Raw genomic sequence first — 26,536 nt, forward strand, 5'->3', positions numbered from 1 at the left:
AGTTTCAGGGAAACTAATAGATGTCCCAGGATCTTTCCTTTAAAAACAAACAAACCAATAAGCAAGCCCCCAAAAAACCTTTGACAAGTCCAAAAGCTTTGCTTAGCTTTAAGATAGGGTCTCACTACGTAGCCAGGCTGCAGTAGAGTTGAAAATCCTCCTGTCTTTATCTCCAGAGTTCTGGCTTAACTGGTGTGTGACACCACACTCCACTTTCCCCCAGAGACCTTTGTGTGCATTCCAGATACTGATAGTTATCTTGTTGGAAATTAACAGTGATTTTTTTTTTTTTTCTGCTACAGGGCCTTAAATATTCCGCGCTGACCTGGAACTCTCTATGACCCTAAATTCCTTATCCCTGTGCCTCTATCTCTGCAGGGGTGCAACTCCAGAAATGAAGCCATGTGTGGGCTATGTGATGCTGTGGTTTGAACCTGGGGCCTTCATGCATCTTAGGCAGGCACTCTTACCAAATGAGCTACATCCAAAGGACTCAAAGAGTAGTTATTCTTTCACTAAAATACTAGCACATAGCCTTTTGTATGCACATACTACTTTTTGCCAAGTTCTTCCATGCCTGATTTCACAACAGATAACCAGATTCTCCTGTCTGTCTGTTTGTATTTCCAATGTTGCCCTATCTCACGACTTGTAGTGTCTGGAAGACTCCAGTGAAGGCTTGTGGGAGGATGGGAATGTAAAATGTAGACAGTGCCTTAGTATTATAGACAGATTAACCTCCCACCATAAAGACCACACTTGGAGCACAGCTGTTTGATTTGACGATCTCAAATTGTGGCACATAGCCACTCTCTGAAAGATTTAAAATCTGATACCTGCAGGGCCTCACTGTGGCCCTACCTAAAAAACAAAACCCCAAAGCACCAAACATAGTTAACAGAACAGGTGATTTGTAGTCAACTGAAAAATAGCTGCAAGATTTCATGAGCTTAAGGGTTGATTTACTTTTTCAGGAAGATGAAAAATTGGTATGCTGATTATTTTCATTATAAAGCAGTAATACGCAAAAATACGCTCTTTACTTCCATCAAATGAACTAAAGCAGAGATGAAGGGTTGTGTATCAGGTAAACGTGATGTGGAACACCCTAAAAGGCGTAGAGGCGCCCCGAGTTAGAAGCAAAACCAGCCGAAGACGCTGCCGCGGTGGTCACAAGAAAAGAGTTGTTAGTTCTCAGCTAGAGTGGGAAAATGGTTTCAGAGGAGAAGGGGGTGGGGAGAGGGGAGAGGCGTGCTGGGATTAGGTCTGGATGCGGATGGGAATCCTAGCCAGGATACTGCAAGCCTGCCACTAGGCTGTGTCCCTAACCCAGGCGGGCAAGGAGAACCAGGAGCGGGACCTATGGGTCGTCGCTGTGGGATTGGGATTTCCATCGCAGCGTAGAAGGGAGAAGAGATGGCGAGCACAAGACCGCCACAGGCGGGAAGCCTAAGGTGCCGGGGAAGAAGGACGGCTCTGTAACCAGGCAACAAGGCCCAGGCCCGCCTCCCGCTCCCGTTGCTACGCAACGCCGAGGCCAGGGGGAGGGCGTCGGAGCAGCCCTACGTGCTGACGCTAATTGTATATGAGCGCGAGCGGCGGGCTCTCGGGTCTTTTTTAGCGCCATCTGCTCGCGGCGCCGCCTCCTGCTCCTCCCGCCGCCGCCGCTGCCGCCGCCCTGAGTCACTGCCTGCGCAGCTCCCGCCGCCCGGCTCCGCGTCCGAGCCTCCTGGAACGGTAACGGCTGGGGGCCGGGAGGGCCGGGTGGCGGGGGCCTGCGAGGTGTCGGGCTGAGGCCGCGGGGTGAGCGCTCCGGAGCGGCCATGCGGCCTGAGGGACCCCGGGGAGCGCCGGCGGCTGCGGGGCGCGCGGGACGGCGAGGCCGCGGGAGAGCGGAGGAGGAGGAGGAGGCCACGCCGCGGGGCGCCCTGGGTCGCCCGGCCGCCTCTGCCTCGGTGGAGCCCACCGCGAGGGCAACCCCGGCGAGGCGGGCCGCGGGGATGGGGGACATGGAAGGAACGGTGGCCGCGCGAGTTCCGCCCGCAGGGAGGGGCTGTGCAGGCCGCGCGGCCTCGGCGCGCAGGAGCCGGGGCACGTGGGGACCGCGCCGCGGGCGGCCGGAGACCCCTGCCGGGGCCCACCCGACACCTCCGTCGGAGTTGGAGGAGGAGGAGGGGTCGCCACGAGTACCAGTCCCGCCACGGTCTCACCGGCTCCCTGGGTCTTCCTGGAGGGAACTGTGCTAGCGGATGGGAGGATGGAGGGGCGAGCAGCCTCCACCGCCAGGGTTATAAGGGGTTAACACGTGCAAAGCGTTCAGCCTAGCTATTTTTTTTTTTTTTTTTTTTTAACAAAAGATCTTGTTTTGTGTCTCACAGGTACAGTTAGAACTTCGATGGGTAACGTGGCCGGGGTATATTTGTGTGGAGAGACTTAATCCTAGTCTCCTTAAACCTCCAGATGGTTCTGAGACGAAAACTAAGAAGGGCTGGCTTGTTGGGGGTGGGGAGTGGGGTTCGAGTTTAATAGACCAACAGCGTGGTTCTTCCCTTCAGGCAGCACCCCCTCCCTCCCCCCAGAATTCTCACTAGGGATGAAGTGGAAGGACCATGGGGTGGAACAAGGCATTAATAATATACTGACCAAGCTCAGTGCGCCACATTTCTGTAAAGATCTCAGGAGTGGCATCGGAGGGAGGGCGGAGACAGGTCCTGTCCAGAGGGCAGGGCTTCCCAGACTAAAAGGATGCACCAGGCATACAGGCTATCTTCCAGGGCTAACTACTTCAGACTGTCTCCTGTCTCTAAATTCCAAAATGAGAAACGTTTTAAAGACTTTCCCAACACCTCTAATTTCAGGAGAGCCAACATAAAGTTTACCACTTTTGAAAATAGACGCCATCAAAACACCTTCCCAAACTTAATATCCAAAGAATACTTTGGATTAGAGGAGTGCCTAAAATTTACATTTTTTTGTTTTTTGATTTTTTTGGGGGGGGCGGGATGGGGTGGGGGTGGTGGTTTCCAGACAGGGTTTTTCTGTGTAGCCCTGGCTGTCCTAGAACTCATTCTGTACACCAAACTGGCCTGGAACTCAGAAACCCACCTGCCTCTGCCTCCCAAGTGCTGGGATTAAAGGCGTGCACCTTTAATTTTAAAACTACCAGTAAATGGGAGGTTTCAGTGGTCTTGGAATTCTTATCTTCAGACTTGTTTATGGTTGAAGTGTCTATCCCAGATTTAAACTGTACAACTACTTTAAGTCTGGATTGGAGGGATTTAATCTAGCAGTAGTGGGGACTTAGACATCTGTCATCAAATCTTGACTTAATAGATGTTCTTCTGATGTCAGCATTTAGATTATTAAATAGAAGTTAAAACATATCAAGAAAAGTTTTGTCAGGTTTATCTGTTGCAAAAATACCTGTTCTTTTGTTTTTGGTCTTTGGCCCTATAATTGACAATTTAATACTGATTGTGGCACCTGACTTGCCCTTTCACGAGATTAAAAACAACACTCTTGGCAGAGCCAGTGTGTCTAAAATTCTATAGTTAATTTCCTTATTTGCTTGCTTGTATTGGCTTTAGGTGACATAGGCCAATAAAAGAAAGGGGCTAAATAAGATCTGATAATGTCAAAATACATTATTTTGTTCAGTTTTCAAAGGATTAAAGATGCCTAGAGAAATTCTGACCTGTATCTCATACCATGAGCACATAAGTGATTGATTTGCCTGGGTATGAAGTGCTAAGCTGAGAGGACTGGGAAGAAAGTTGGAAAACCTTAAGGTCATTATGGTGTCTGCTTTACAGAAAACCGCCTGTTAGAATTGTAACTTGACTCAGCCAGTTACACTCAAGTGCATGCTAGAGGTGAGGTCTTGGGAGTGGCTGCCTCACACCTGCTAATAGATGGCTAGACCACCACGTTACTGGGACACCTTGGGTTAGCAACTCATTAGTAAAAATGTAGTTTGGACTTTTTTTACTTCAAAAGTTTCACATTTTTGTTTTAAAGTGGAAAAGGAGGTATAATTTTCTTCCTTTTTATTTTCTCTTTCTATTTTGGTTTTTCGAGACAGGGTTTCTCTGTGTAGTAGTCCTGCCTGTCCTGGAACTCACTCTGTAGACCAGGCTGGCCTCAGAAATCCACCTGCCTCTGCCTCCCAAATGCTGGGATTAAAGCATGCTTCACCATTGCCTGGCTATAATTTTCTTACAATAAATAAAATGCTACAGAGCTGGCTTTTAGAGGTTAAGAGCACTCACTGACTGCTCTTGCAGAGGACCTGGGTTCAATTCCCAGCACCCACATTGTCTCTCACAACTGTAACTGGTGCTAGGGCATCCAACATCCACATGTATAGGGACATAAATGTAAGCAAAACGAAGGTTACAAAACATTTTTTTAAAGGGTGATACTACAGGGGAACAAATGGTTAAGTCACGGTGATTATTGAGGTTTTATTTATGATAGGTTCTCTGATGTAGTTCTACTGTCCTGGAACTGTTGTGTGGACAAGGCTGCCCTTGCATTCAGAGATTCTCTTGTCTCTCAAGTGCTGAGATTAAAGGCATGGCCTTGTTTAAATTCCACATGGATCATTTATCTAATGCTGTCAGATAGCATTAAGTTTTTCTCTTGAAGCTGTCTCACTGTATATAGCTTAGGTAGCAGTACTAACATTTTAACTAGAAAACAGGTCTAGTGTGGTAAAAAGCTTATTTAGGGTTATTTAGTTTTGCAGTGAAGACTTACAGGGTTGGTTTTATCTGCATTTTAAAGCTTCATTTTGTATGTATGTGTGTGTTCCCTACGTGTCTGTACCATGTGCATGCTTGGTTACTGTAAGGCTTAGAGGAGGGGTCTAATCCTCTGGGATTGGAGTTTGAGATGATTGTAAGCTGCCAAGTGAGTCCGGAGAGTCGGCATCTGGTCGTGCAGGGAAAACAGGTGTTGTGAGCACTAAGCTATCTATCTCTTGCCCCTTCATAATGAGTTTTAAAGGATGATGTCTGACTTGAATTGCTGGACATGGACAGCAGTGTGAAATTGAAAAGCACTGTCCTGGGATTTGCTCTGAGGAGAGGCTACAGTGTAGTTAGGTGGTTTTGTTTGTTTCAGTATGGAGTTACTTGCATGCATTTAAATAATAGCTGCTTTAAAAAGCCTTCTCTTTGCATATATGAGTTATGTATGCCACATACTTGCATGCAGATAAATTGTTACTAGTGAGTGAGGGGTTTGGCCAAATGCTAGTCCTTTGTAGGTGTGTGTTGGCTGTCGGGTTGGGTAATACTCATGGTGTTGGGTTGGGTAATTCTCAGGGTGTGGAGATCTTTTAGACGGAAGGTAGTGTTGTGAAGTAGTTCATTTTGCTTGGGAGTTTAATACATGGCCAATTGTGACTTGAATTGCTATCGCTAGAATGGAAAAGTGAGTATTTTCGGTGCTGTTGAAACTGTTGAATTGGAGCCATATTTGGTGCTGAGCCCTGAATTAATGAAACTGCTCCAAAAGAACACATCTGAAATTCTTGGGATGGAATGAAGTCTGGGTGAAAAAGCAAAGTTCAAGTCATTGAGTTTACTGGGTTATTATAAAACGATTGCCTGCTTCATCATGCAGTCACTATTTTTCTAAAGAGGAAACTTGTCTGCTGATTGATATCTTGGGACATTTTCCAAAAAATGATGTGTCAGAGGGTAAGCTAGTGGATGCTTGGATATCTGGCTACTAGAAGATCAGTGTTCTGTGGCGTCCTTTCTACTTCTGTGGAAGATTTTACTTAATTCAGATAAATTGATTTAAGGACAATTAATTAGAAACCAGTATCCTTTCCCACTGCGATGGTCTGTACACTCTTGGGTTCACACTGAACCTTATCTATCCCGTTATGGTCTTGACTTTTTTTCCCCCTCATGGTAAAATAGTGCTATGGTTTGGTTAGGGTTGTATTTTATTTACCTCTAGTAATGGTGGCTTATTATTTAGCTGGATAGAGTGACATACACCTGTTTTCACCTCTAGGGTGTCTTAAGCTTGCAGTGTGAGTACCTTCTGAGCACTAGTGAGTGGTACCTACCACATGTAAAAAATAATTTAGATACACACCCAGCTCTGTCCCAAGTGTTTCTTAGATTATTAACCAAAAGCAATATGTAAGAATATTTCTAATGACATTGCTTGGAGGTATTTTTGCTTCCAGTTATTTGCTTTACCTTCGTGTAATTTTCTTCATGTTTAAAGGCTGTTTTAGTTGCAGATAGTCTAAAACCATTGGTTGATACACTCAAGGTCCGCGCAAGCATGACACTTGTGTGTATGCCACTGCCTGCAGCAGGCTTTGTCCTTTGGCTGCTGTGGCAGGTGTTTATCTTCATGAGGAGATCTGGTGGGTTCCTTTAAACTGTGGATTGGTGTTTTTCATTACTTCTAGAAATTTCTTAACATGAATTTGTGTCTAGTTTCATATTCTGTTATATTCTAAATCTCTTGAGTACTTTCTCAGGCCTGCCTTGTAGCTTCCTTTGAACTGAATCCATTCCTCGCTGAACCTAATTTATCATTAAGCCAACCTACTTAACTTGGTGCCATTATTTTTATTCTGGAAATTCTATTTAGTTATTCTGTAAGTTAGCTATCTTTAAAAGATGGCTGTCTTGTTGTAGATAGAGGGTGTTTTCTTCCTTCCTCAACTCCCTTTACTCTCTTCCCTGAGATCAAACTCAGACCTTTGAAATGCTATGGGACCAGTCTTTGGATTAAATATTTAAGCTTTTGTAGTATGTAGTATAAGACTAGTTTTCGTTTTTTTACGAATTTGAGGCTGAAGAAGAAGAAGAAATGGATACATTATCAGAGTCCACTAACTTAATAGCGGACAACATAGTAGATGAAATTGGGCTATTAGTCCAGGAGAAATGGTTTAATTTTTTTCTGGGGTATAGCATTTGGGTCTCTGCTTAATTTGGGAAAGTTGCTGTAAAGGTTTTATGGGCCTGGGAATTGAACCCAAGGCACTGCAGGGACACTGAGTTGCTTCTCTAAGTGTGCCCAGGATTTGGATAGCTCAGGGTGATTAAAACTGAGTTTCCACTCTTGGCTGGATGGTGCACACATGTAATCTCATTTAAAGAGGAACTATAAAGCATTCAAGACCATTGGCTCTGAACTGAGTTCTAAGCCAGCCCAAGTCAGTGCTGTGTGAGGTGCTGGCTTACTCAGCACAGGGAGCCATTGAAATGCTTGAGGTTAGCCGGGCGGTGGTGGTGCATACCTTTAATCCCAGCACTCGGGAAGCAGAGGCAGGCAGATTTCTGAGTTCCAGTCCAGCCTGGTCTACAAAGTGAGTTCCAGGACAGCCAGGGCTATACAGAGAAGCCCAGTCTCAAAACAAAAAAAAGGAAAGAAATGCTTGAGGTTAGTCACTGGGACCACAGAGTCTGTGACCTCCATGTTTGCGCCTTGTCAACTCCTCCCCAAATAAGTGAGTTGTTTGTTTGCTTTTTAAATTTGATGATGGCAGTTGACCTTTGGGCAAGATAGCTTCCAAAGACATAAGCTGTGAACTAAGGATTTCTTAACTGCTTTGCTAGGGCACAATTTTAAAACAAATTTTATTCTGTACTTTTGATTTTCAAAAGCTGATCTCTTTAGTCTGCTGTCCCCCAATCTGGATGGAAGTTTTTCACAAGAGATGAAAGAATACTGTTCTTCCATGTGTCTCTATGGAGAATCTCCCTGGGAACCGAGGCTTACTGACTCCTTTAAGATGGCTAGTGGCTCTCAGGATCTGCCTGTCTCAGCACCTCCCTAGTGCTAGGATTCATTGCAGTCCTGTCTGCATAGGATAGGTGATGAGGGGCAGAGCTCACATTCCTAGCATCCGAGGATAGCTTTAACTCCAGAAGCCCTCTTCTGGTTTCCTGCACACTCAGCCACACACCTGTGCTCACATATGCCATACGACTAGCTATGTGTTTCTTAGTTCGTGCCAATAATGAGGGAGGAGAAATCACAAATACTACTTCTAGGCTTCAATTCTAAGGCATTGTTTTTCTGGTGATGTCTACATAGCTGTTTTGGTGGCTGGACTGTCTTCCACAGTGCAAGGAGGCCGTGTTCCAAAAGCTTGATAGTCCACCACAGGGAAGGCTGAAGTCGCCCAAAGCAAGGTTGTGCTGCTGATCTGAACCACCATTATGGTGGTCACATGACTGGGAGCCAATCCCATGCGGCAGCTGCTATAGTGTTGGGTTGCAGTTGTAGCTCTCTTCATTCAAACCCTGATTCAGTAGTCGTCTTTAGAAGCTTCCAGATGCTAAGAGAAATCTAAGAGGGTGGCTGTAAGAATTATTTTTTTAGACAAAGTCTTCTATTTAGCTCAGGCTGGCTCCCATCTCTGAATGCATTAGCTGTTCCTAAGTACTGGGGCCAGTTTTCATAAAATAGCTGAACGAACTAATAGTTATACAATGCTGGAGTTATTAAAGACTCCAAGAGTCACAGGAAGGACAGGAGTTAAACGGAGTTTTGCTTTATGAAATGAGTGAGTTAGGTAAGTGAATGGTTTGGGCTGGCGAGATGGCTTAGTAGGTAGAGTTGTCTGCTCCCATGCCTGGTGCCCTCGGATTTATCCCCAGGGCCTGTATGGAGGGGAAAACCAGCTGCTGTCACTTGTCCTCTGAGCTCTCAGGTGGCGCACACACAGTGAATAAACATCACTGTGGGTTCTGTAGCTGTGGTGGCACTTAGGTCTGGACATAGCCTGGGGACAGGGAAGCCGGACTGACAGATCTCTGGGTTGAGATCTGCCGGGTCCATGTAGTTTCAAACCGCACAGGGTTACAATGAAGAAAACCTTTGTTTTAAAAAATATTTTAAGGGGCTAAGTAAAAATTGACCTTTCACTATCATTAAAAATACTTGAGTAAAGATCACTGATGTGTAAATCTAATAAATGGAGTCTGTGGATTTATAGAACCTAGCCCTTTTTTTGCATAATAGACTATGTTCTGTGATTTTTCTTTTAACTCATGATTTTTTAGAGGGAAGATAAAAAGGACTAGATTTGGGTGTTTTTTTTTTTAATAGGTATTTTCTTCATTTACATTTCCAATGCTATCCCAAAAGTCCCCCATGCCCCCCCCCCCCACTCCCACTTCTTGGCCCTGGCGTTCTCCTGTACTGAGGCATATAAAGTTTGCATGTCCAATGGGCCTCTCTTTCCACTGATGGCTGACTAGGCCACCTTCTGATACATATGCAGCTAGAGACAAGAGCTCTGGGGGGTACTGGTTAGTTCATATTGTTGTTCCACCTATAGGGTTGTAGATCCCTTTAGCTCCTTGATTACTTTCTCTAGCTCCTCCATTGGGGGCCCTGTGATCCATCCAATAGCTGACTGTGAGAATCCACTGCTGTGTTTGCTAGGCCCAGGCATACCTCACAAGAGACAGCTATATCAGGGTCATTTCAGCAAAATCTTGCTAAGTGTATGCAATGATGTCAGCGTTTGGAGGCTGATTATGGGATGGATCCCTGGTTATGGCAGTCTCTTAGATTTGGGGTTTTATTGATCATCTGGTTTCACTTCAAATAAATGTTTTTCTTACCTTTAAGCAACTCAGTCTTGTTTTTAACACTGTCCTTTTTCCTTGTAGACATTTGGAGTTCTTACAAGATGGCCGACATTGACAAGTAAGTGGGGACCTTGGTTCCATCTCAGATACTTTGTTGTTATGTAGTTAATAGGACAGATTGTAGATTATGAAAATGGATGGTGCTTGTGTCCTTTGGTACCCACTATACTATTGGAAGTTGGGTAGACTGTCTACTGTAAAATACATTCTATAATCCTTCAAATAGAGTAAACCACCCCCTGGCAATGGGCAGAGAGACACCTTGTTAATGGTGTTGTTCTTATATCAGCCAGGGGCAGAGTAGATGGTAGTCCTTTGTTCATCCTAGCTTGATGCCTGCCTTGGTGGCCAAAGCTGTTTCATGCCTAGGGCACAATACCTCCCCCCACCCCCCCAACAGCCAGGTATGTGGCACATGCTTTTAACCCCAGTACTTGAAAGGCAGAGACAGGTAGATGTGTGGGAGTTTGGAAGCTAGCCTGCATAGTGAGTTCCAGGACATCCAGAGCTACATAGTGAGCCCGTCTCCAAGAATACCAAAAGAAAAAAGCCCAGTAAACCGTTTGTCAGTATTCTTAGAAAAGTGCTGAGCCTGGTGATAGAGTGTAAATACATGTATATAGTTCTCAAATCCTTCTCTTATTAACACTGATTACTACTGCATGCGTGTGAACATGTAGAGTTGGAACAGCAACAAGATACACACAAGTTAGGGTGGGAAGATGACTTCAGTTCTCTCTCTTAATTCACATCCTTGCTTTTCTTTTGAGCGTTAATGTTGACTTGGGCGAGGGTGGGGCAGTACTACGACTAGAACCTAGGGTTGCACGCATGCTCGGTAAGTCCTCTGCCACCGAGCTGTCTCAGGCTCAGTGTTGGATTTGAAGAACTGAATAGGAAGCATTGACTTAAGCAGTGCTGGGCTTGAGTGGCTTAAACTTGAGGCTCTACAAGGGTTTGTTCTGATGGCTTGGAACACGGGTGTAAGCAAACTCATGTAGTATGTTTCAAATGTGGATGGATGTCGTCTTATAGGAATACAGTCAGGGAGAGTGGTAGGCTGCACAAAATTTGTCACTTGTAATGTGACAGCCTTACCATTAAAATCCCACACATCAAGATCATCAGTGGCTCCTTAGATATCAAGAGCATGGGGTTGGTAGGACAGGAGCTTTACCATAAAGTCAGCAAATACAGAGTATGTTTTATACATTCTTGCTCACTTTGGAATAGGACAAGAAAGTCAATTACTTTGACATAGCATGACTAAAATCTGTTATTGTTTCTGCTTGATAGTTAAGATACAGAATGCTAATGAACACTTATTGAAATTTGAAGGCACTGTTACCACTTTGCCTCCGGTGTGATACTGAAGTTCAAAGCTACAGTTCTGGTCACTTACATTCTATTTCTTTTGATAAGTGTGAGTCATTGGGCTTTAGTTTTTAATATGTCTAGTTTTGTCTAACTGGTCACTTAATAGTAGCCTTATATCAGTGGCCCTTTGATTCTGCCAAACTCAGTGGCTTTCAGTTGTACTTTGTCCACTGGCTGTGTCTTCTCCTTCTCAGCTCCTGTTAGATGCTGTGTGCTCCTATTATCGCCTCTATTATTAGCCAGTTTCTCATCTTTGTCTCTTTGCTCTTCTGTCTGGACAAATATGTTGAAACTTCTTTCTGTTTGCGTTCTCAGTTGCTTTAGTTTTCTCTTGCTCTTTGTTTCTTTTTCTGGTTTCATTGGCTCTGTCCTGTCTTTGAGTGTTTCCTTTCTATTTAGTCTTGATTAATCTTAAGTTTTCTTTTCTCCTTTTGTCTTAGACTTAATCTGTAATAGGTTTTCCTAGTGAGGTAGGGAGGGTCATCTGCTTGTTGAGATTGCTGTGAGGGATCTGGATGAGAGCATTGGGAGACATTAGCAGTAGTCGTTGATGAGAGTAAGGTTTGGTGGAGGGTGTTGTTACTGTGGGACTCCGGGGTAGATAGGCTTGGTGCTTGCTCTAAGAACTGCCCAGTGTCAGAGTGGGTCTCCTTGGTGTGCAATGTCAGCATGTAGAGCTGCCTTTCAGTGCTGTGGGAATCAGCTTAGAAGGCAGCTAGGAACGCCTTGAGCATTTTATATATGTGTACACACACGCACACACACACACGCTATAGTAGGCACTCAAAATGTCTGCTTTCTCAGGCCAAGCTGTGAGTTGTGTCCAGAGTAGAAAGTGCCAGGATTCTGCGAGGACTTAGGGTTAGACTACTTAGTGTCTCCCCCAGTCTCCCTAGGTTAACCATCTCAGTACTGTGATGTGCTAACTGCCTGCCATGCTTACCCTTCACATTTCCTACGTAGACTTCAGTTCTCTCAATAAAGTTGATTGTTGCTTATGTTTTCTGGCTTCAAAATTTTGCTGTTCTCCTTTCCTTGACATTTAGTCTTAACTCTATCTTAAACAACACTTGAATGCTTTTCCTGGTTTTGTTTGTCAGTTGATTTTAGAGTTATTTTATGTACGAGAGCTCTATTTGTATGTACACGTGCATGCCAGAGGAGGGTATCAACCCCACTACAAATGATTGTAAGCTGTGGTTGCTATGAATTGAACTCAGGACCTCTGGAAGGGCTGAGCCATCTCTAGCTCCCTGATTTTGGAAGTATTAAAGCTTAGTAGCCATCATTTTGTAAACAATTAGAAAACTGCAAGTTGATTACAACAGCTTGATCTCCCTGCTGCTTAACTTTATGTGGCGGTTAGGCCTGGGGGTGAGAGAGCCGGGAGACTGAGACAGCCTGAAGACTACTCGAGTAGTTACTTCAGCTGTTTTGTTACTATGTCTTACATTCTAATACTAATTTTGTAATATTTATAGAACTAGAAGTAGGCTAGATTTGACCCTATGATAACAGCTGGTGAAATTTTTAAAAGTCCTAAGATAGCGGTGTTGAGTAAATATTTGAAGATACTAAAGGAGCAGCTAATGCAAGCGACCTCTGGCTCTGTGTGCATGCACAGAAGAGCATAGTCAGCCTGAGTTTCTAGGACCTAAGACTTCTACTAGCTTAGACTTTAACCCAGATGTTAAATGAGGCCCATGTCCACCTATCGTCCCAGACGGCACTCTGGAGATTGAGGCAGGACCGTAGTGGCCTTGTAGAGTGCCCAGTTATACATGGCAAAACCTTGTCAAACAAACCACAGAGGAAATTTGTCCTTAATCTTACCCCCTCTACTGCTAGATGGACTCTTATGTAGACAATGATTCTCCAAGATGATGAGAAAGATGTTAGTTACCTTTTGCCTAATGAAACCATCCTGGTTAAACTTTAAGCAAGATGTTGAGTCAAAGATCATAGTATTTCTTAGCCATCTTTACTATGAAGTTAAAAAAAGAAAGTGTCCAAAGATAGTACAGTCCTCTGTAAGTGGTCGTAGCCATCAGCGATAACAGGGTGTCTTGGTATTGTTGATTGGTTTAGTGTTTTGAGACATGGTTTCTCTGTACAGCCCTGCTTGTCCTGCTTTGTAGACTAGACTGGCCTTAAACTCATAGAAGTCTGCTGCCTCTGCCTCCTGACGACTAGCCAGGATCCTCTGTTGTAGAACTAACACCTTCATTCTTAGATTTAATTACTTAACCTTTTCTGGGATATCTCATGGTCTAGTATGCTTGCTGAAGCTGTAGTACCATTTTACAAGGACAAATCTTACAGTTTTAAATTATTTGTGTTGTATATAGTCTCACTGCCACAGCCACGGCTGCATGGTATCACATCTTACCAAAAACAGACAGGACAAAAGAACTCAGTAACTCACTGCGGAACATCAGGCCTATAAACTCACCACTCAGAAAGGTTGAGGCAGGAGAGTCAGAAAGTTGAAGCCCATGTTCAGCTACATAGGGTGGACTACATAAAACAAATGTACAAAACCTGCAGCAAGTAAATACCATTGCAAACCTCGCATCCTAGTTGCTAAAGAGGCTGGGCATTACTGCCCTGTGGAAATGAAGGTTCTTCATTAGTGATGCAAGAATGTAGTCTTTGGATATGGGTGAAAAGCTCACAAACTAACCAAATGCAGCTTGATGTTTCCACTGTGGTTGGCTAGTTAATACAGAGGTAGGAAGGAGACTGGATCACTGAATTTCTGTACTGAAAGAAGCATATTTATTTAGACCGTCTATACAAGTTTCTCTAATCTTGTTTTGTAATTCATACATTTAAACTATGGTGTGATGCTATGACATTGTAGCAAAGAACAGTCTGAACTTGATCAAGATTTGGAAGATGTTGAAGAAGTAGAAGAAGAAGAAACGGGTGAAGAAACAAAAATCAAAGGTATTCTTTTAAATTACTTGAGGAGCCAGCTATGGCTGGCACTTGTGTTCTAGAGGAGATTAGTGGGAACTGTCCCCCTTCCCTGGACTTGTCCATTGTCCTCCGTCTCCTGATCCAGTCCTTGAGTTCAGGAACTGTGTATAGGACACAGGAAGAAAGGAAGATGGGAGTGTAGTCACTGACATTCCTCACTGCTGCTGTGTCAGGAACTGAGCTTCTTCTAAACTGAGAAATACTGGACGGGTTGGAAGTAGACTTTACTTGGCAATGCTTCTAAACTGTGTTTACTACTTAATTGTATAGAAAGCATTGTGTGTGTCTGTCCTCTTAGACACCAAAAGGACACTTGATAGTGTCTATGTAGTAATTTGTCCAGGAGTAGTGCTGATGGAGTAGATGTGGTCCCTGGGTACCAAGGTGACTCCCTTTCAGCTTTAGCCAGATGGGTTTTAACTGTGAGAGCAGAGTTCCTAATTGATGTTGCCAAATGCCTATTGTTATAACTGTATCATTTAGTTACTAAACTAGCTGGTCTCCAAGAATATAGCTGAAAAAAAATTATAAATTTAGCTTATATAAATTAAATGTAATCTTAAAAAGACACTTTTTGGCCTTATTTACAACCTGTGGCTATTTTGCTATATTATAATCTTAAAATTATACATGTACATAAAATCTAGGCACATTTTGTTAGCATTAAACAACTTCCATATAACTCCTTTATCTCTGGCCTGGTAAGTGTGTTGACTGCCCTCAGATTACTGTCAAGAGTCTCCGACACCTGGATGCAGCTCTGGGCTTCCCCAGCGTGAGAGGTGGATGGAATTGAAGACATTAGAAACAGAAAAGTTTGTGTTCATTAAGCTTGTAGAAAGCCCTAGAGAGATCCTGTGCATTAGATAGAGATCTTAGAAACCCGGAGGTCTCTACACTTCTCATCAGACCAGCATTCATATGGGCCTGTTAGGAAGACTTCATGATTGGATTGTCAGTGGGAAAGAAACCAAAGCAGAAACAATTTCATGAACCCCTCTTTCAATGCCCCTTTCTTTTTAAAAGCACGTCAGCTAACTGTTCAGATGATGCAAAATCCTCAGATTCTTGCAGCTCTTCAGGAAAGACTTGATGGTCTGGTAGACACACCAACAGGATACATTGAAAGGTACAAGATCTTTTTTTTTTTTTCTTCCCCCTATCTTCCTTTATCTGTGTGATCCTGGAAAGCTGATGTCTGTTAGTGTCTAGTATCAAATTTGGGGGAGTTATGATGAAAACATCTGTTTAGATTGGGTCTTGACTTGCTTGGTTCATGTCTGTAGGAGGTGTATTGATCTTAGCCATTTCTATGATTTGTTTAGAAGTTTGTTGAAATGTACAGAACTAGAAATACAGATTTCTGTTTTTAAAGACAGATGACTTCTTGTGATTTAAGGCTTAAAATTGCTCAGTTTTCTAGTTTTGAGGTCCCTCTGTTCTGTCTTTCCATGCTTACTGGAGATGTGTTTCCCAGTTCTGTGTCTCCTGGTCTTTTACCTCCTTTTCCTTTAATAGGACTATCTTGACCCAGATTGTACTGGATGGATGCACAGCATTTTGTACTTACTCATACAGAACTGTACACTCTACCTGTGCCAGTCTTGTAGCAAGATTCCTAGACATGCTGGATGTTTAGTGTAAAGGTGGCTTTTTTCCATGTCTGCCAGCAGTTGGCATCCACCTTTGTAGATGATTTTCTTACTGTAAACCAGTCTGGAAGGTGTGATCTTGTCTTACTTGTATTTCTGGCAGCTGCTTTTCAGAAGATGGATGAGGCTTGTGGTCCATTTGTCCCTGGTCCAGTTTCTCACTGACATTACTTTCATTTTGTTAGAATATTTATGGAAATCTTTGCATACTCATATTTTCATCTTAGCATTGTAAAAATATTTCAGTAAACAGAAATCTTTAAGTTTTATATTAGCAAAATGGCTGGCCTGTTTTTCAATTTATGTTTGTGGATTCAAATTGGTTTGGAAGTCTTAGCTCCTATATTCTTGGTGGCTAGTTTAATTTAGGTCTTTCATTCCAGGTAAACATCCATTTTTAGTAAGTTCTTACAAAACTATATTAACTGAGCTATTCTTTTTTTCTATTACACATTTAGACACTGCGGCTTTGTACTATGTGTGTATCTGAGAGGGTGAGTTGCTTCCACCCAACTCTGCAATTTTCAAGTCATCAAGACGCTTGTTCTTGTCACATGACCTCAGTAGATCTGGCAGATGACAAGATGCTTCCTTCCGTTCATACTGTCCTATCCTAGACCTTTGGGGTTGACAGGGCTCTCAAGTTCTTTAATTTTTAAGGTTTGATATTGGTTGCATTCAGGTTCATGGATTGGCAGAGTAGTGTATCTTCTTACCATCGTCTTGTCTGTGTACTTGTAGTCACAGCACACACTGACTGTCTCAGCAGTTCATAGAATATTGCTTCCATTCATTTCTGTATTTTGCATATGGTATTCCTGCTGTGAATAGTGTTCTTTTATATTGTATTTCTGCTATATGGAGAATTGCTGTGTTTTTCTTTTAAAAAAATTAGTGTATCCAGTAGCATTGCTAAAATCATTGAATAATTTATAGTCCTGGCCGGCGTGGAACTTGCTTTGTAGACCAAGCTGACTTAGAGTTCTCAGAAATGTTGCCTGCCTTTGCCTTCCAAGTACTGGGAATAAAGGGGTGGGGTGTACGACCACCATGCCTGGCTAGCATTTGATTTTAAAATCTAATTTGGTTTGTCTAAGTTTTCTTTTGTGTTAATTTTGGTTTGCTATATTCTAAACATGTATGTAGATTAGGTTTAAAATAGGCAGTTGTCTTGATCTTGCTAATGTTTCTTAGCATCCTCATTTCCCACCCTTCAGAAAGGGTTTCTCTGTAGACCAGGCTGGCCTCGAACTCAGATTTCCCTGCCTCTCCTCCCAGGTGCTGGGATTGAAGCCTGAGCTAGCTCATGACCAGGCTCTTAGTTTTACCTTGGACTTGTTTTGCGTTTCCTGCTGCTCTCTCCCTTATTCCTGGCCAATTGTGTACTTTCTTAGCATTGCCTCTCAGTCTAATCTGTCCTTCATGGCCTTCATGTGCGCATGTGTACTTGCCCAAGGAGCCTAGGAAAGGTCCTAGAAGTTAAGAGGTGACAGTGAGTGACCCACTGTGGTGCTGGGAACTACACGAGCAGCAAACACTCTTAGTCACTGCGCCATTTGTAACTTGTAAATACCTCTGGGTGGGTAGCTTAGGAGGTAAACTATTTGGTACTCTTGTGATGCAAGCCTGATAGCTGAACTTAATGCCTGGAACCCATACCAAAGTGAAAGAGGAGAACTTTCTCACTTCTCAGTGTGGTCCTTTGACCATACACAGCTCCCCCAACTGGGCAATAATAATAAAAACTAAGTGCAGAGCAGAGACTACATCCTGATGCTAACTAAGGTGTAATGGGTGCTGTTTAAGTTACCTGTATTTCCCTGTAATAACTTGGTTTAGTCTGGAAGTCTCTAGGAAGGATATGTTAAAATGTTAAAAGGATATGTAAAAACATGGGTTCCAGCTCTCACTGTAGACTGGTAAACATTTAAATATATGGTGTATATGTGTACTCATGCCTTTATATTTTGTAGATTCTTTGACTATATTTTATTCTAACATTAAGATGCATATTCAAATTTTCACAATTTGAATATGTATTTTTATTTGGATTATAAGCTAAAGCATTAAGTTACTTTATTTTAAGATTTTCCTTTTTATTAATTAATTTATTTTTTAATGTATAAGAGTGTTGGGCCTCCATGAACATAGTGTGCACATAAGAGGGCTTTGGATTCCTGGGTCTGGAGTTACAGGTGGTTTACAAGTTCCATGTGGTGCTGGGAATTAAACTGAGGTCTTTTGCAAAACAGTAAGTGCTTTTAACTATTGAGCCAACTTACCAGCCCAAGTTACTTCCTTAATTAAGTTTATCGGTTGGTTTTGAGACCCGAACCCTGTTTGATCTGGCTTCAGGCTGACGATGTAGCTTCTTGGCGTGTCTAGCTGTCGCTACAGATTCTGCGGAATCTGACTTAAGCTGTCAGGCTTGTGGGAGAAGTAGAAAAAAACTGATCTGAGTGAACTGATAATAGTTGAATTTCTTAATTGTAACTACTTCAGTGGTTAGGTCAAGAATTATTTTATAAAAATTTGGAAAGAATTCAACCTGGCTTAAGGGTATTTCTTGTGTTTGTCTGGATATTTTGTTTTGTTTGGTTTCTATTGATTTGTCCTACTTGCTTTTATAATAAAAGGATCTGTATGTCTTTTGAATTTTAGTTACTTTAAATTCCTTGCTTCAACTCAGAAACTTACCCACTTGAATGTTGTATGGAAAGTGTGACTTGTGTTTTTCTGATTTTCTGTAACTTTTCAGCTTGCCTAAGGTAGTCAAAAGACGAGTGAATGCTCTCAAGAATCTTCAGGTTAAATGTGCACAGATAGAAGCCAAATTCTATGAGGAAGTTCATGATCTCGAGAGGAAGTATGCTGTTCTCTATCAGCCTTTATTTGATAAGGTAATTATTTATACTGCTTTGTAAGGTAACTCAGGAGACAGGCTTGGTACTTGGATCTCTCAGTGGGGGGAGGAGGTATTAGAGGTGTCTGAGAGCAGCAGTGGCCAGGATTAAAGGCTGTGGTAGGTAGTTACTAATTAACCCAGAAACCAGGAGTGTCAGGGTTTGGGTGCTAATGTTCTTACATAAGCTGTCTCTTTATTTTAGCGATTTGAGATCATTAATGCAATCTATGAACCTACAGAAGAAGAATGCGAGTGGAAACCAGATGAGGAGGATGAAGTTTCGGTTAGTACCTTGTAGTTTCCTGTATTTTAGATGCTAGGATGGACCATAACCAGTTGTTTGAAGTAGCATTTATAAGCAACTTTGTAAATACTGGGGATAAGATGAGCTATTCCTCAGCCTGGCAGTGCCTCCTTTTGCATTTCAAGCGTCTCCTGTAGTTTCCTTTGAGCTTTTGAGGACTGTTGGAAGAGCATGTGATTTTCAGGTGAAAAGCTTTGCTGTGACCTACCTGCCTGCAGTGAAGGATGACGGCGGTGAGGGAAGGCTGTGCTGAGCTAGGGGACCATGCTTCTTAACGTAGCTGCTCTGCAGGGTATGATCAGGGCATTTGAGTAAGGACCTCAAGCTGAACACTGGACAAGGTTTTTGTTTGCTGTGGTTAAAGATCTTGTTACTGACTCTTCAAGTTCTTGATGTGCGTGGTGGGTCTTTCTAAGGTGGCGATGAGAGCATTGATTGCTATGGGATTGAAGTTTTCCAATGTGTTAGTTGAAGGTTTATCAGGAGACTTATCATAGTAGTCATTACGTTGTTTGCTGGCCTTTTTCAAGGAGGAGCTGAAAGAAAAGGCCAAGATTGAAGATGAGAAAAAGGATGAAGAAAAAGAAGACCCGAAAGGAATTCCTGAATTTTGGTTGACAGTGTTTAAGAATGTTGACTTGCTCAGTGACATGGTTCAGGTAATTTAATTCACAAAGCCACCTGTTAACTCAAAAGAAAATCTTGATATCTGTGGTTTCCTTATGATTTAAAAAAAATTTTTTTTGTTTTTTTTTGGGGGGGGGCGGGGGGTTGGTTTTTTGAGACAGGGTTTCTCTGTATAGTCCTGGCTGTCCTGGAACTCACTTTGTAGACCAGGCTGGCCTCGAACTCAGAAATCCACCTGCCTCTGCCTCCCGAGTGCTGGGATTAAAGATGTGTGCCACCATGCCCGGCGTTCCTTATGGTTTTATATAAAGAAAATTCAGGTTTGGTTATCAGAATAATTTAAAATTCATTAATGAAGTGGTATCTTTGATCATTCTTAGTTGGTGCTTTCTCACTGTTTATAATACCTTTTTGTTTTTCTGTACTTAGTATCAAGGTAGGGTTGGTGAAAAAATACTAGTGTTTAATTTGTATTGCACTAAAAGTTTTCAGTTTGAAACTTGTTTTAATCCAGGGGGAATTTGCATCTTAAAATGCAAAGCTACTTATATCACTTATTAAAAAAAACCAACACAGATGTCCACTTCTTTGGTAAACGGCCTCTCTTGTTCTTGTGACTTGGGGATTAGCAGTGGAAAGGACTGATCTTCAGGGATGAGTGTGAGTGCATTTCTGCTTTGCCACAGTAGAGAAGGAAGGAACGAACAGCTTGAAACCACAGCAGATAAGCAGGAATTATTGTAAAATAAACAGAGCCTTTCTTAGACTTTCGTATTTTTCAGCCTGGGCAGGCAGTGTGCTGAAGAACCACAGTATGAGGTAGCTTAGTGTCAGACTTGTGGTGAAGAAGTTTTAGGGTTCATAGTTACTGTATAAAACATCTGTAACAAGACACTCCCTATAACCACTAGTTTCTGTGTGGTAACAGGACATCGACCCTAAAATGCCCTATTAAATGCTAATTGTTATTTTAATTTGAAGGAACATGATGAACCTATTCTGAAGCACTTGAAAGATATTAAAGTGAAGTTTTCGGATGCTGGCCAGCCTATGGTAAAAGAAGTTTTAAATATTTATAGTTTTGTAGTATTGTGTACAGACAAGTTCAAAAGTTCGGTTGGAGTATGGGATTAAACTGGGCACTAGGTGCTCTTAATTAAGTATGTGCATGTTTGGTTTCTTAATTAAGTATGTGCATGTTTGGTTTCGGGGCTTGAGATTCGGTACTTCACTCTTCCTGTGGAATTTAAGCTTTTTAAAAGTAAAGATAGTGAAAGATAAACTATCCTGGGGAAACTATTTAAGGTGTCTGCCTGGGACTGATGAGGCAGATGGTGCTTAAGGGCCTGCATGAGGAGAGATCAGCTAATAACCCTTTCTGTGGCAACTGTGGCCAGTGCTGTTTATGAATAAAGGATCAGGGTCTTACAGCCACATCTTTTCAGGGTTGAGTTGAGGGTGTAGCTTCGTGTCTAAGAGCTGTCTTTGTGGGGAGATGGAAAGAAGGGGCACTTGGTCGTTTATTTAGATATGACTGACCTAAATGATAGTTAAGGTTGAAAGCATATTGTTTATCTTGTGCCATTATTTGTTTTGCCTGTTAACTAAGAGTCTCCCCTGCATCCCTGTTAGCATTGTAGTAAGTGAGGGAAAGAGCATTGGCTTGGGTGTGTGCTTATCAAAAAGCACAGGTCAAACTGTTTTCTGAGCTTAACTCACTTTTGTTTTCTTTTTAGAGTTTTGTCTTAGAATTTCACTTTGAACCCAATGACTATTTCACAAATGAAGTGTTAACAAAGACTTACAGGATGCGGTCAGAGCCAGATGATTCTGACCCCTTTTCTTTTGACGGACCAGAGATTATGGGCTGTACAGGGTGAGTTGCCCATCCTACTGTGTTTGTGATTGTAAGTAGAGGTACAATCAGTACCTCTGTGTATCCTGTAGGGTTCTTAGGTAGTCAGACGCTTTGGTCTCCCATTTTCCTCTGGGTCTGACTATCATGTACATTTACGGGAAGGAATAGACTATTAGTCACTTTATTATATCATGTTAATGTTATTGCAAATCAATAGATTTTAAAGTTTTGTTTAGGAAATACCCAAATTTTAATTTGGCATGTAAAAATCTTGTATTTGTAAAAATCTAGCTATCAAATGTGCTAAAATAATTACATATTTTGTTTCTTAAGGTGCCAGATAGATTGGAAAAAAGGAAAGAATGTTACTTTGAAAACCATTAAGAAGAAGCAGAAACACAAGGGGCGTGGGACAGTTCGTACTGTGACTAAAACAGTTTCCAATGATTCTTTCTTTAATTTTTTTGCTCCTCCTGAAGGTGAGTAGTGAGTAGTAGCTCAGTTTCTGTTGGGTGTTGGTGTGTGCTGTACTGTAAGCTGGGCTTAGTTATCATTTTTCTGATGTGCATTTCTTTTAATTTTGCAGTTCCTGAGAATGGCGATCTGGTAAGTTGAGTTACTAAAAGACTCACTGTGACATTGGTTGGTCTTGAGCTCAGATCCACCTGCCTCTCCTTCCCCAGGCACTGGGCTTAAAGGCACGGCCTACCATACCTGCTAAAGACTCAGCATTGCTTGATGCGTGGTAGTGTTTGCCAGCATGTATGTATGTTCCATTTGTGTGACTGATGTCCGTACAAGTCAGAAGAGGACAGCATCCTCTGGAATGGTTCTCTGGTTTTGTGGATGCTGGGAACTGAACCTGGCTCTTCTTCGAGAGCAGACAATGCTGTTAAATCTCTGAACCTTATTAACCTGCTGAGCCATCTTCCTAGCCATATCTGTTATTTCCAAAGGAATGCCTTCGTGTAGCAGGGTTTCTTTTATGTTTTTCTCTTTAATCGCAAAGTCTTAGATGATAACCAGTCCTAACTTCTATGTACTGCAGTTTTTCTCGGTGTATATGCTGGCCTGCTGGCTTATTGTTAGGTATTAGGTATTAACAGCATGCAAATCCAGCAGTTTTAGATGGCTTACTTGATAAGTGGCAAGTAGGCAGGATTGGAGCTTTGTCACAAGCTGACTGACTGACAATTCCCTCTGATAGGATGATGATGCTGAGGCGATACTGGCTGCAGACTTTGAAATTGGTCACTTTTTACGTGAGCGCATAATCCCAAGATCAGTGCTGTACTTCACTGGAGAGGCTATCGAGGACGATGACGATGATGTGAGTGCATTTAAGTCCTGCAGTGGAGCCTTTTGTCGGGTGCCACAGTCAGAATTGGGAAGAGGCTAGGTTGGCTGTAGTAGGACATACAGGGCTCATGGTGCCGCTAAGCCCTTGGACAGCTTTTCGCTTTTCTCAGCAAATTTGAAGAAGACTTCTTTAGGATAGTTTCATTTAAAGTTGGGTTTTGTTTTTCTGTTAGAAGAATGATTCTGAATTACTAAAACGTGGTTACCTTTATGTTTAGTTTATTTTGATGTCATTGTCATGAAACAACCAGAACTCTTATGTTCATGGCAGCATTTATACGGGTAATACAGAGTCTGCAAAGAAAGGGTAGGGAGATGTTGTAGCCTGTAGCTGGCACAGAGCTTGGTAACTGAGAGCACTGAGAGCATTTCTGCTCAGGTCTTTGTAATACATTTTAGTGTTCAGATGGTGGGTGTTAATAATCTGTGCTTGCTGACTTTTTCTCACTCACACTTTCACTTGTCTTTTCAGTATGATGAAGAAGGTGAAGAAGCTGACGAGGTAATGTTTACCAAATGAGCAAATAATTCACTGTATAACACATTGAGGAACAAAAATGAGTGATTAATGTATTCCTTATAATCATTCTGTGATTTGGGATAAATTTTGGAAACTATGATTTTAGAATTCTACAGCCAAACAATGTATGTATAAGGTTTCAATAAATAAATTGCAAAACTCAGCAACATTTTTTTTTTTTATTTCAAATAATTTTGTTCTGCTGCAGGGTTATCAGCTCTTTGAAGAAGTCAAAAGCTGCAGTAAACTTTTCCAACGTTGGCTGCAGTAAATCTTTTCAATAAAAGCTGTCTGGATGTCTCAAGTTGTGTTGGGAAATTTTTCATATTAGAAGCTTTGAAATTAAATTGTATTATCAACAAACTCTGTAATCATGAAAATCTGTTGACCCATAGAGTAACTTGTATAAAATTTCCATACATTATGAGCCAATTTTTCTAGTATGTACCTACTTCATGGATGCATTTTGAACTTTAATATAGGAAGGGGAAGAAGAAGGAGATGAGGAAAACGATCCAGACTATGACCCAAAGGTGAGCAGAACTGTGCTGGCCTCCCTCTGCCTCACACTAGAGTAGGCGTAGATGAGACAGATCCTCTCTTTACTTGCTCTTATTTGGGATTTGACCTTTTTAAAGAATTAAACCTGTTGCTTAGATTGTTTTCCACACAAAGGAAAGTTGTAATTAATTAGCTAAAACAAGTCTGGAGGCAGAAATGCTTTGAACTTTGGATTCTCCAACGACTATTAAAATTATTTGATTCCTAAAGGTCCCAGTTTATAATTCTTGGAATTTTAGGGTTAGTAAAACATTGTCTCTTCAAAGTTTGTAATAATCTCCAGGATTCATTCGAAACCTAAAATTTCCTTTATTTTGTTCATCTACCATTTGCTGTAAAACACTGGGAAGATACTTTAAGCATGTAGAAGGGAAGTTCAGAGTAAGCTATTTTGATAGATATGAATTAATTAGTGTCACTATAATCAGTGGTTGTTTTGAGGTTATAGGCTATCCCAGGAAGTAATGCTTCATTAATGTACACTTCAGTGACTTTGAGCATTAGTTTGTCACTATCCTGTATTTTCTGCCTTCACTGTAATTTTTTTTACAAGATATTATGATAACTAAAGTACTTGTGTAAAAAATGCATCACAGTCGGTAGAAGATAGATTGACGTGTTGTTTTCCTTTAACAGAAGGATCAGAACCCAGCCGAGTGCAAGCAGCAGTGAGCAGTGACTGGCCTTGAGGACGGCCGCCCTGTAATAGCCTAAACATGACTCATTTACTTACAGCCTTATGGTTTTGTATTTTCTTGGTAGAATCAGTAAGTTTTTAAGGGAAAGGAGATTGATATTTGAAAGACGAGTTTGTTCTACCTAGCACCCTAGCTCTAGCTCTGTCAGATACGTTAATGCATACATCCTCTCTAATGCATGTTCATTTATTGCTGCAGTTTGGTTCTTCTGGAGTATTTTCATCATTTAGCTATTGGAATACAATTATGAAAACCAACTGTTGAACATACTTGGAGTAGCTGTTTCTTTCCTAAAGAACCAAAGTTGTTTTCAGCTAATAGAACAGGTTGAAGTCCGCCTGCATTAGCTGTGTTTTCCCTCATCTTGTTAGAGGGATGCACAGGGCACGGTGACATCATTTCCCTCATGTTGTTAGAGGGATGCACAGGGCACGGTGACATCATTTGAGGGAGGAAAATTGTCGTTAAGAATTTCCAGTAAGATCAAACTTAATAACTGAGATTATGAAAGCATTTTTATGTTTTCGATGATATAAACAAAAGTCAACTCGTTTATAGCAAGGTGAACAAACCCTAGGTTCTCTTGAAGTTGATAGTATTTAATGTATTTTGAAAATTAACCTCCATTAATTAAATCTTTTCTTTGTGGTAGGGCCTACCTTCTGCTTTCCTGGAAAAGATGAATATACATCATATGAACCTATTTTGAGTTTTTCTGTTGTTTGTTTGCCTAATTTTGTTTTTATAGCCTAAAATAAAAATATGACACAGTTTTAGCTCTCATGGGATGCTGTCTCGGTTTGTACTGATTGAGGCTATTGCAGAGGGTTAGTTGGAATTCAGGGGTGCCTAGTTTTCTATATTGAACAACGCTGGAGGAGCTAATACACACGTGCTTTAAAAAAAGTGATATGCTCTAGTTTGAGCAGAAAGGTACAGTTGTGCTTGTTAGAACTGAAACCTTTGTTTGGACTTTGTTTATTCTGTCCTCAGGAGGATGAGGAGTGTCGGGAGCCATGCTGTTTATTTACTGTGCATAACCAAGAATGGGTGGGACTGTTGATTCAACTACCTCAACTCTGTTAAGGCATATTGGGGTATATCTCACAAACTCTCAGTCTTACTTGCAAAATGCTCAAAAAATTGGGCCTCTATACCATGAGTGTGATATTCAGCATTATATTCACACCAAGCTTTGATGATTAAACTGGAGAATGAAGTTTAAACACTTCTATTCTAGATCTGAGCATGTGGCTCCAATTTTAGTGGGAAGGAATGAAAGTAGTGTATGATTTCAAGAGATTGAAGAGTTTTGGGATTTTTGAGTTTTACCCCCCTTCAGATATTTCAAGTGACCACATTATAAAACACCCTAAGGTGGTAACGAGGCAGGGGAGGATGGCATGAAGTTGCATTAAGTTTCAGACCACTGAGAGCCACATTTAAAATACCTCAGGCTAATTACTGTTCACTTTGGGGCAGGAGTAGGTTTTGCCAGGGTATAGTAATTGGATTGCACTCCAAGGAAAGTTCCTATTGTTAATAAAATTTACGTAGAGGAGAAACGTTTGTTTGAGGTGGTAGTTCTTTCTGTGAGGTTTTAGTATTCGAACTCTTAGAATGTGAACACATTCGAGAGCTGACTTCTTCCTGAGAGTTTTAACTACTGGAAATCCTTAACCAATTATATTTTCTTTATTTTGAGAATGATTTGGTTGCTTTTTCTTAGATGGTTTCTGCTATTTTCTGTAATCATAGTTCATCTAAACACAGCCTATTTTCGTGAACATTGAAGTTTGTAACGGAAAGATAGGATCTCATTTTCAGTGAACTTCCAGACTAGCGCACTCTTCCCTTCCCTCTGTAGGAAGTAGCTGTTGCCAAAGCGAAGAGGTAGCTGGCTCTTGTATAATGGGAAAGTGCCGTGTGGAGCTTCAGGGGTCAGTGTTTATTATGACATCTGTCAGTCCCCAAATGGTTCTATTCTCTACAAGTCTGAAATATGTAATCTGAAATCCTTAATAAAATTGGATCTAATTTTATAAAATA

The 26,536-nt window shown here is 41.7% G+C and overlaps 1 protein-coding gene and 1 non-coding gene across 7 annotated transcripts; both read left to right on the forward strand.

The window, feature by feature from the left end:
• The first annotated feature begins 1,267 nt into the window (after nt 1-1,267).
• Nucleotides 1,268-26,536, forward strand: Nap1l1 (nucleosome assembly protein 1-like 1). Of its 6 annotated transcripts, NM_015781.5 has the most exons (16): nt 1,613-1,737; nt 9,666-9,702; nt 13,885-13,970; nt 15,030-15,132; nt 18,414-18,555; nt 18,763-18,843; nt 19,395-19,523; nt 20,473-20,544; nt 21,228-21,367; nt 21,683-21,828; nt 21,936-21,955; nt 22,557-22,679; nt 23,181-23,210; nt 23,711-23,761; nt 24,426-24,491; nt 25,140-26,536. In NM_015781.5, the coding sequence occupies exons 2-15, from the start codon at nt 9,686-9,688 to the stop codon at nt 24,459-24,461; spliced, it is 1,176 nt and encodes a 391-aa protein (NP_056596.1). In that variant the 5' UTR covers nt 1,613-1,737; nt 9,666-9,685; the 3' UTR covers nt 24,462-24,491; nt 25,140-26,536. The 6 variants fall into 6 exon arrangements, 4 of the variants coding, with proteins under 4 accessions (XP_030101038.1, XP_030101039.1, NP_056596.1 ...); XM_030245178.1 differs by having other exon boundaries at nt 1,268-1,737; nt 24,426-26,536; NR_152558.1 differs by having other exon boundaries at nt 23,437-23,761; nt 24,426-26,536.
• Nucleotides 9,879-10,022, forward strand: Gm25117. The gene has a single exon (XR_003949089.1). It is a non-coding gene; the product is annotated as a small nucleolar RNA SNORA48 (small nucleolar RNA).

The sequence above is a fragment of the Mus musculus genome, chromosome 10 (genome assembly GCF_000001635.26).
Source record: "Mus musculus strain C57BL/6J chromosome 10, GRCm38.p6 C57BL/6J".
In the NCBI taxonomy this organism is placed as follows: domain Eukaryota; kingdom Metazoa; phylum Chordata; class Mammalia; order Rodentia; family Muridae; genus Mus; species Mus musculus.

Coding starts and splice junctions, on each gene's coding strand:
- Nap1l1 (XM_030245178.1), top strand. Junction 19,524..20,472: donor TGCTCAGTGACATGGTTCAG/GTAATTTAATTC, acceptor TTTAATTTGAAG/GAACATGATGAACCTATTCT. Junction 22,680..23,180: donor TCGAGGACGATGACGATGAT/GTGAGTGCATTT, acceptor TTGTCTTTTCAG/TATGATGAAGAAGGTGAAGA.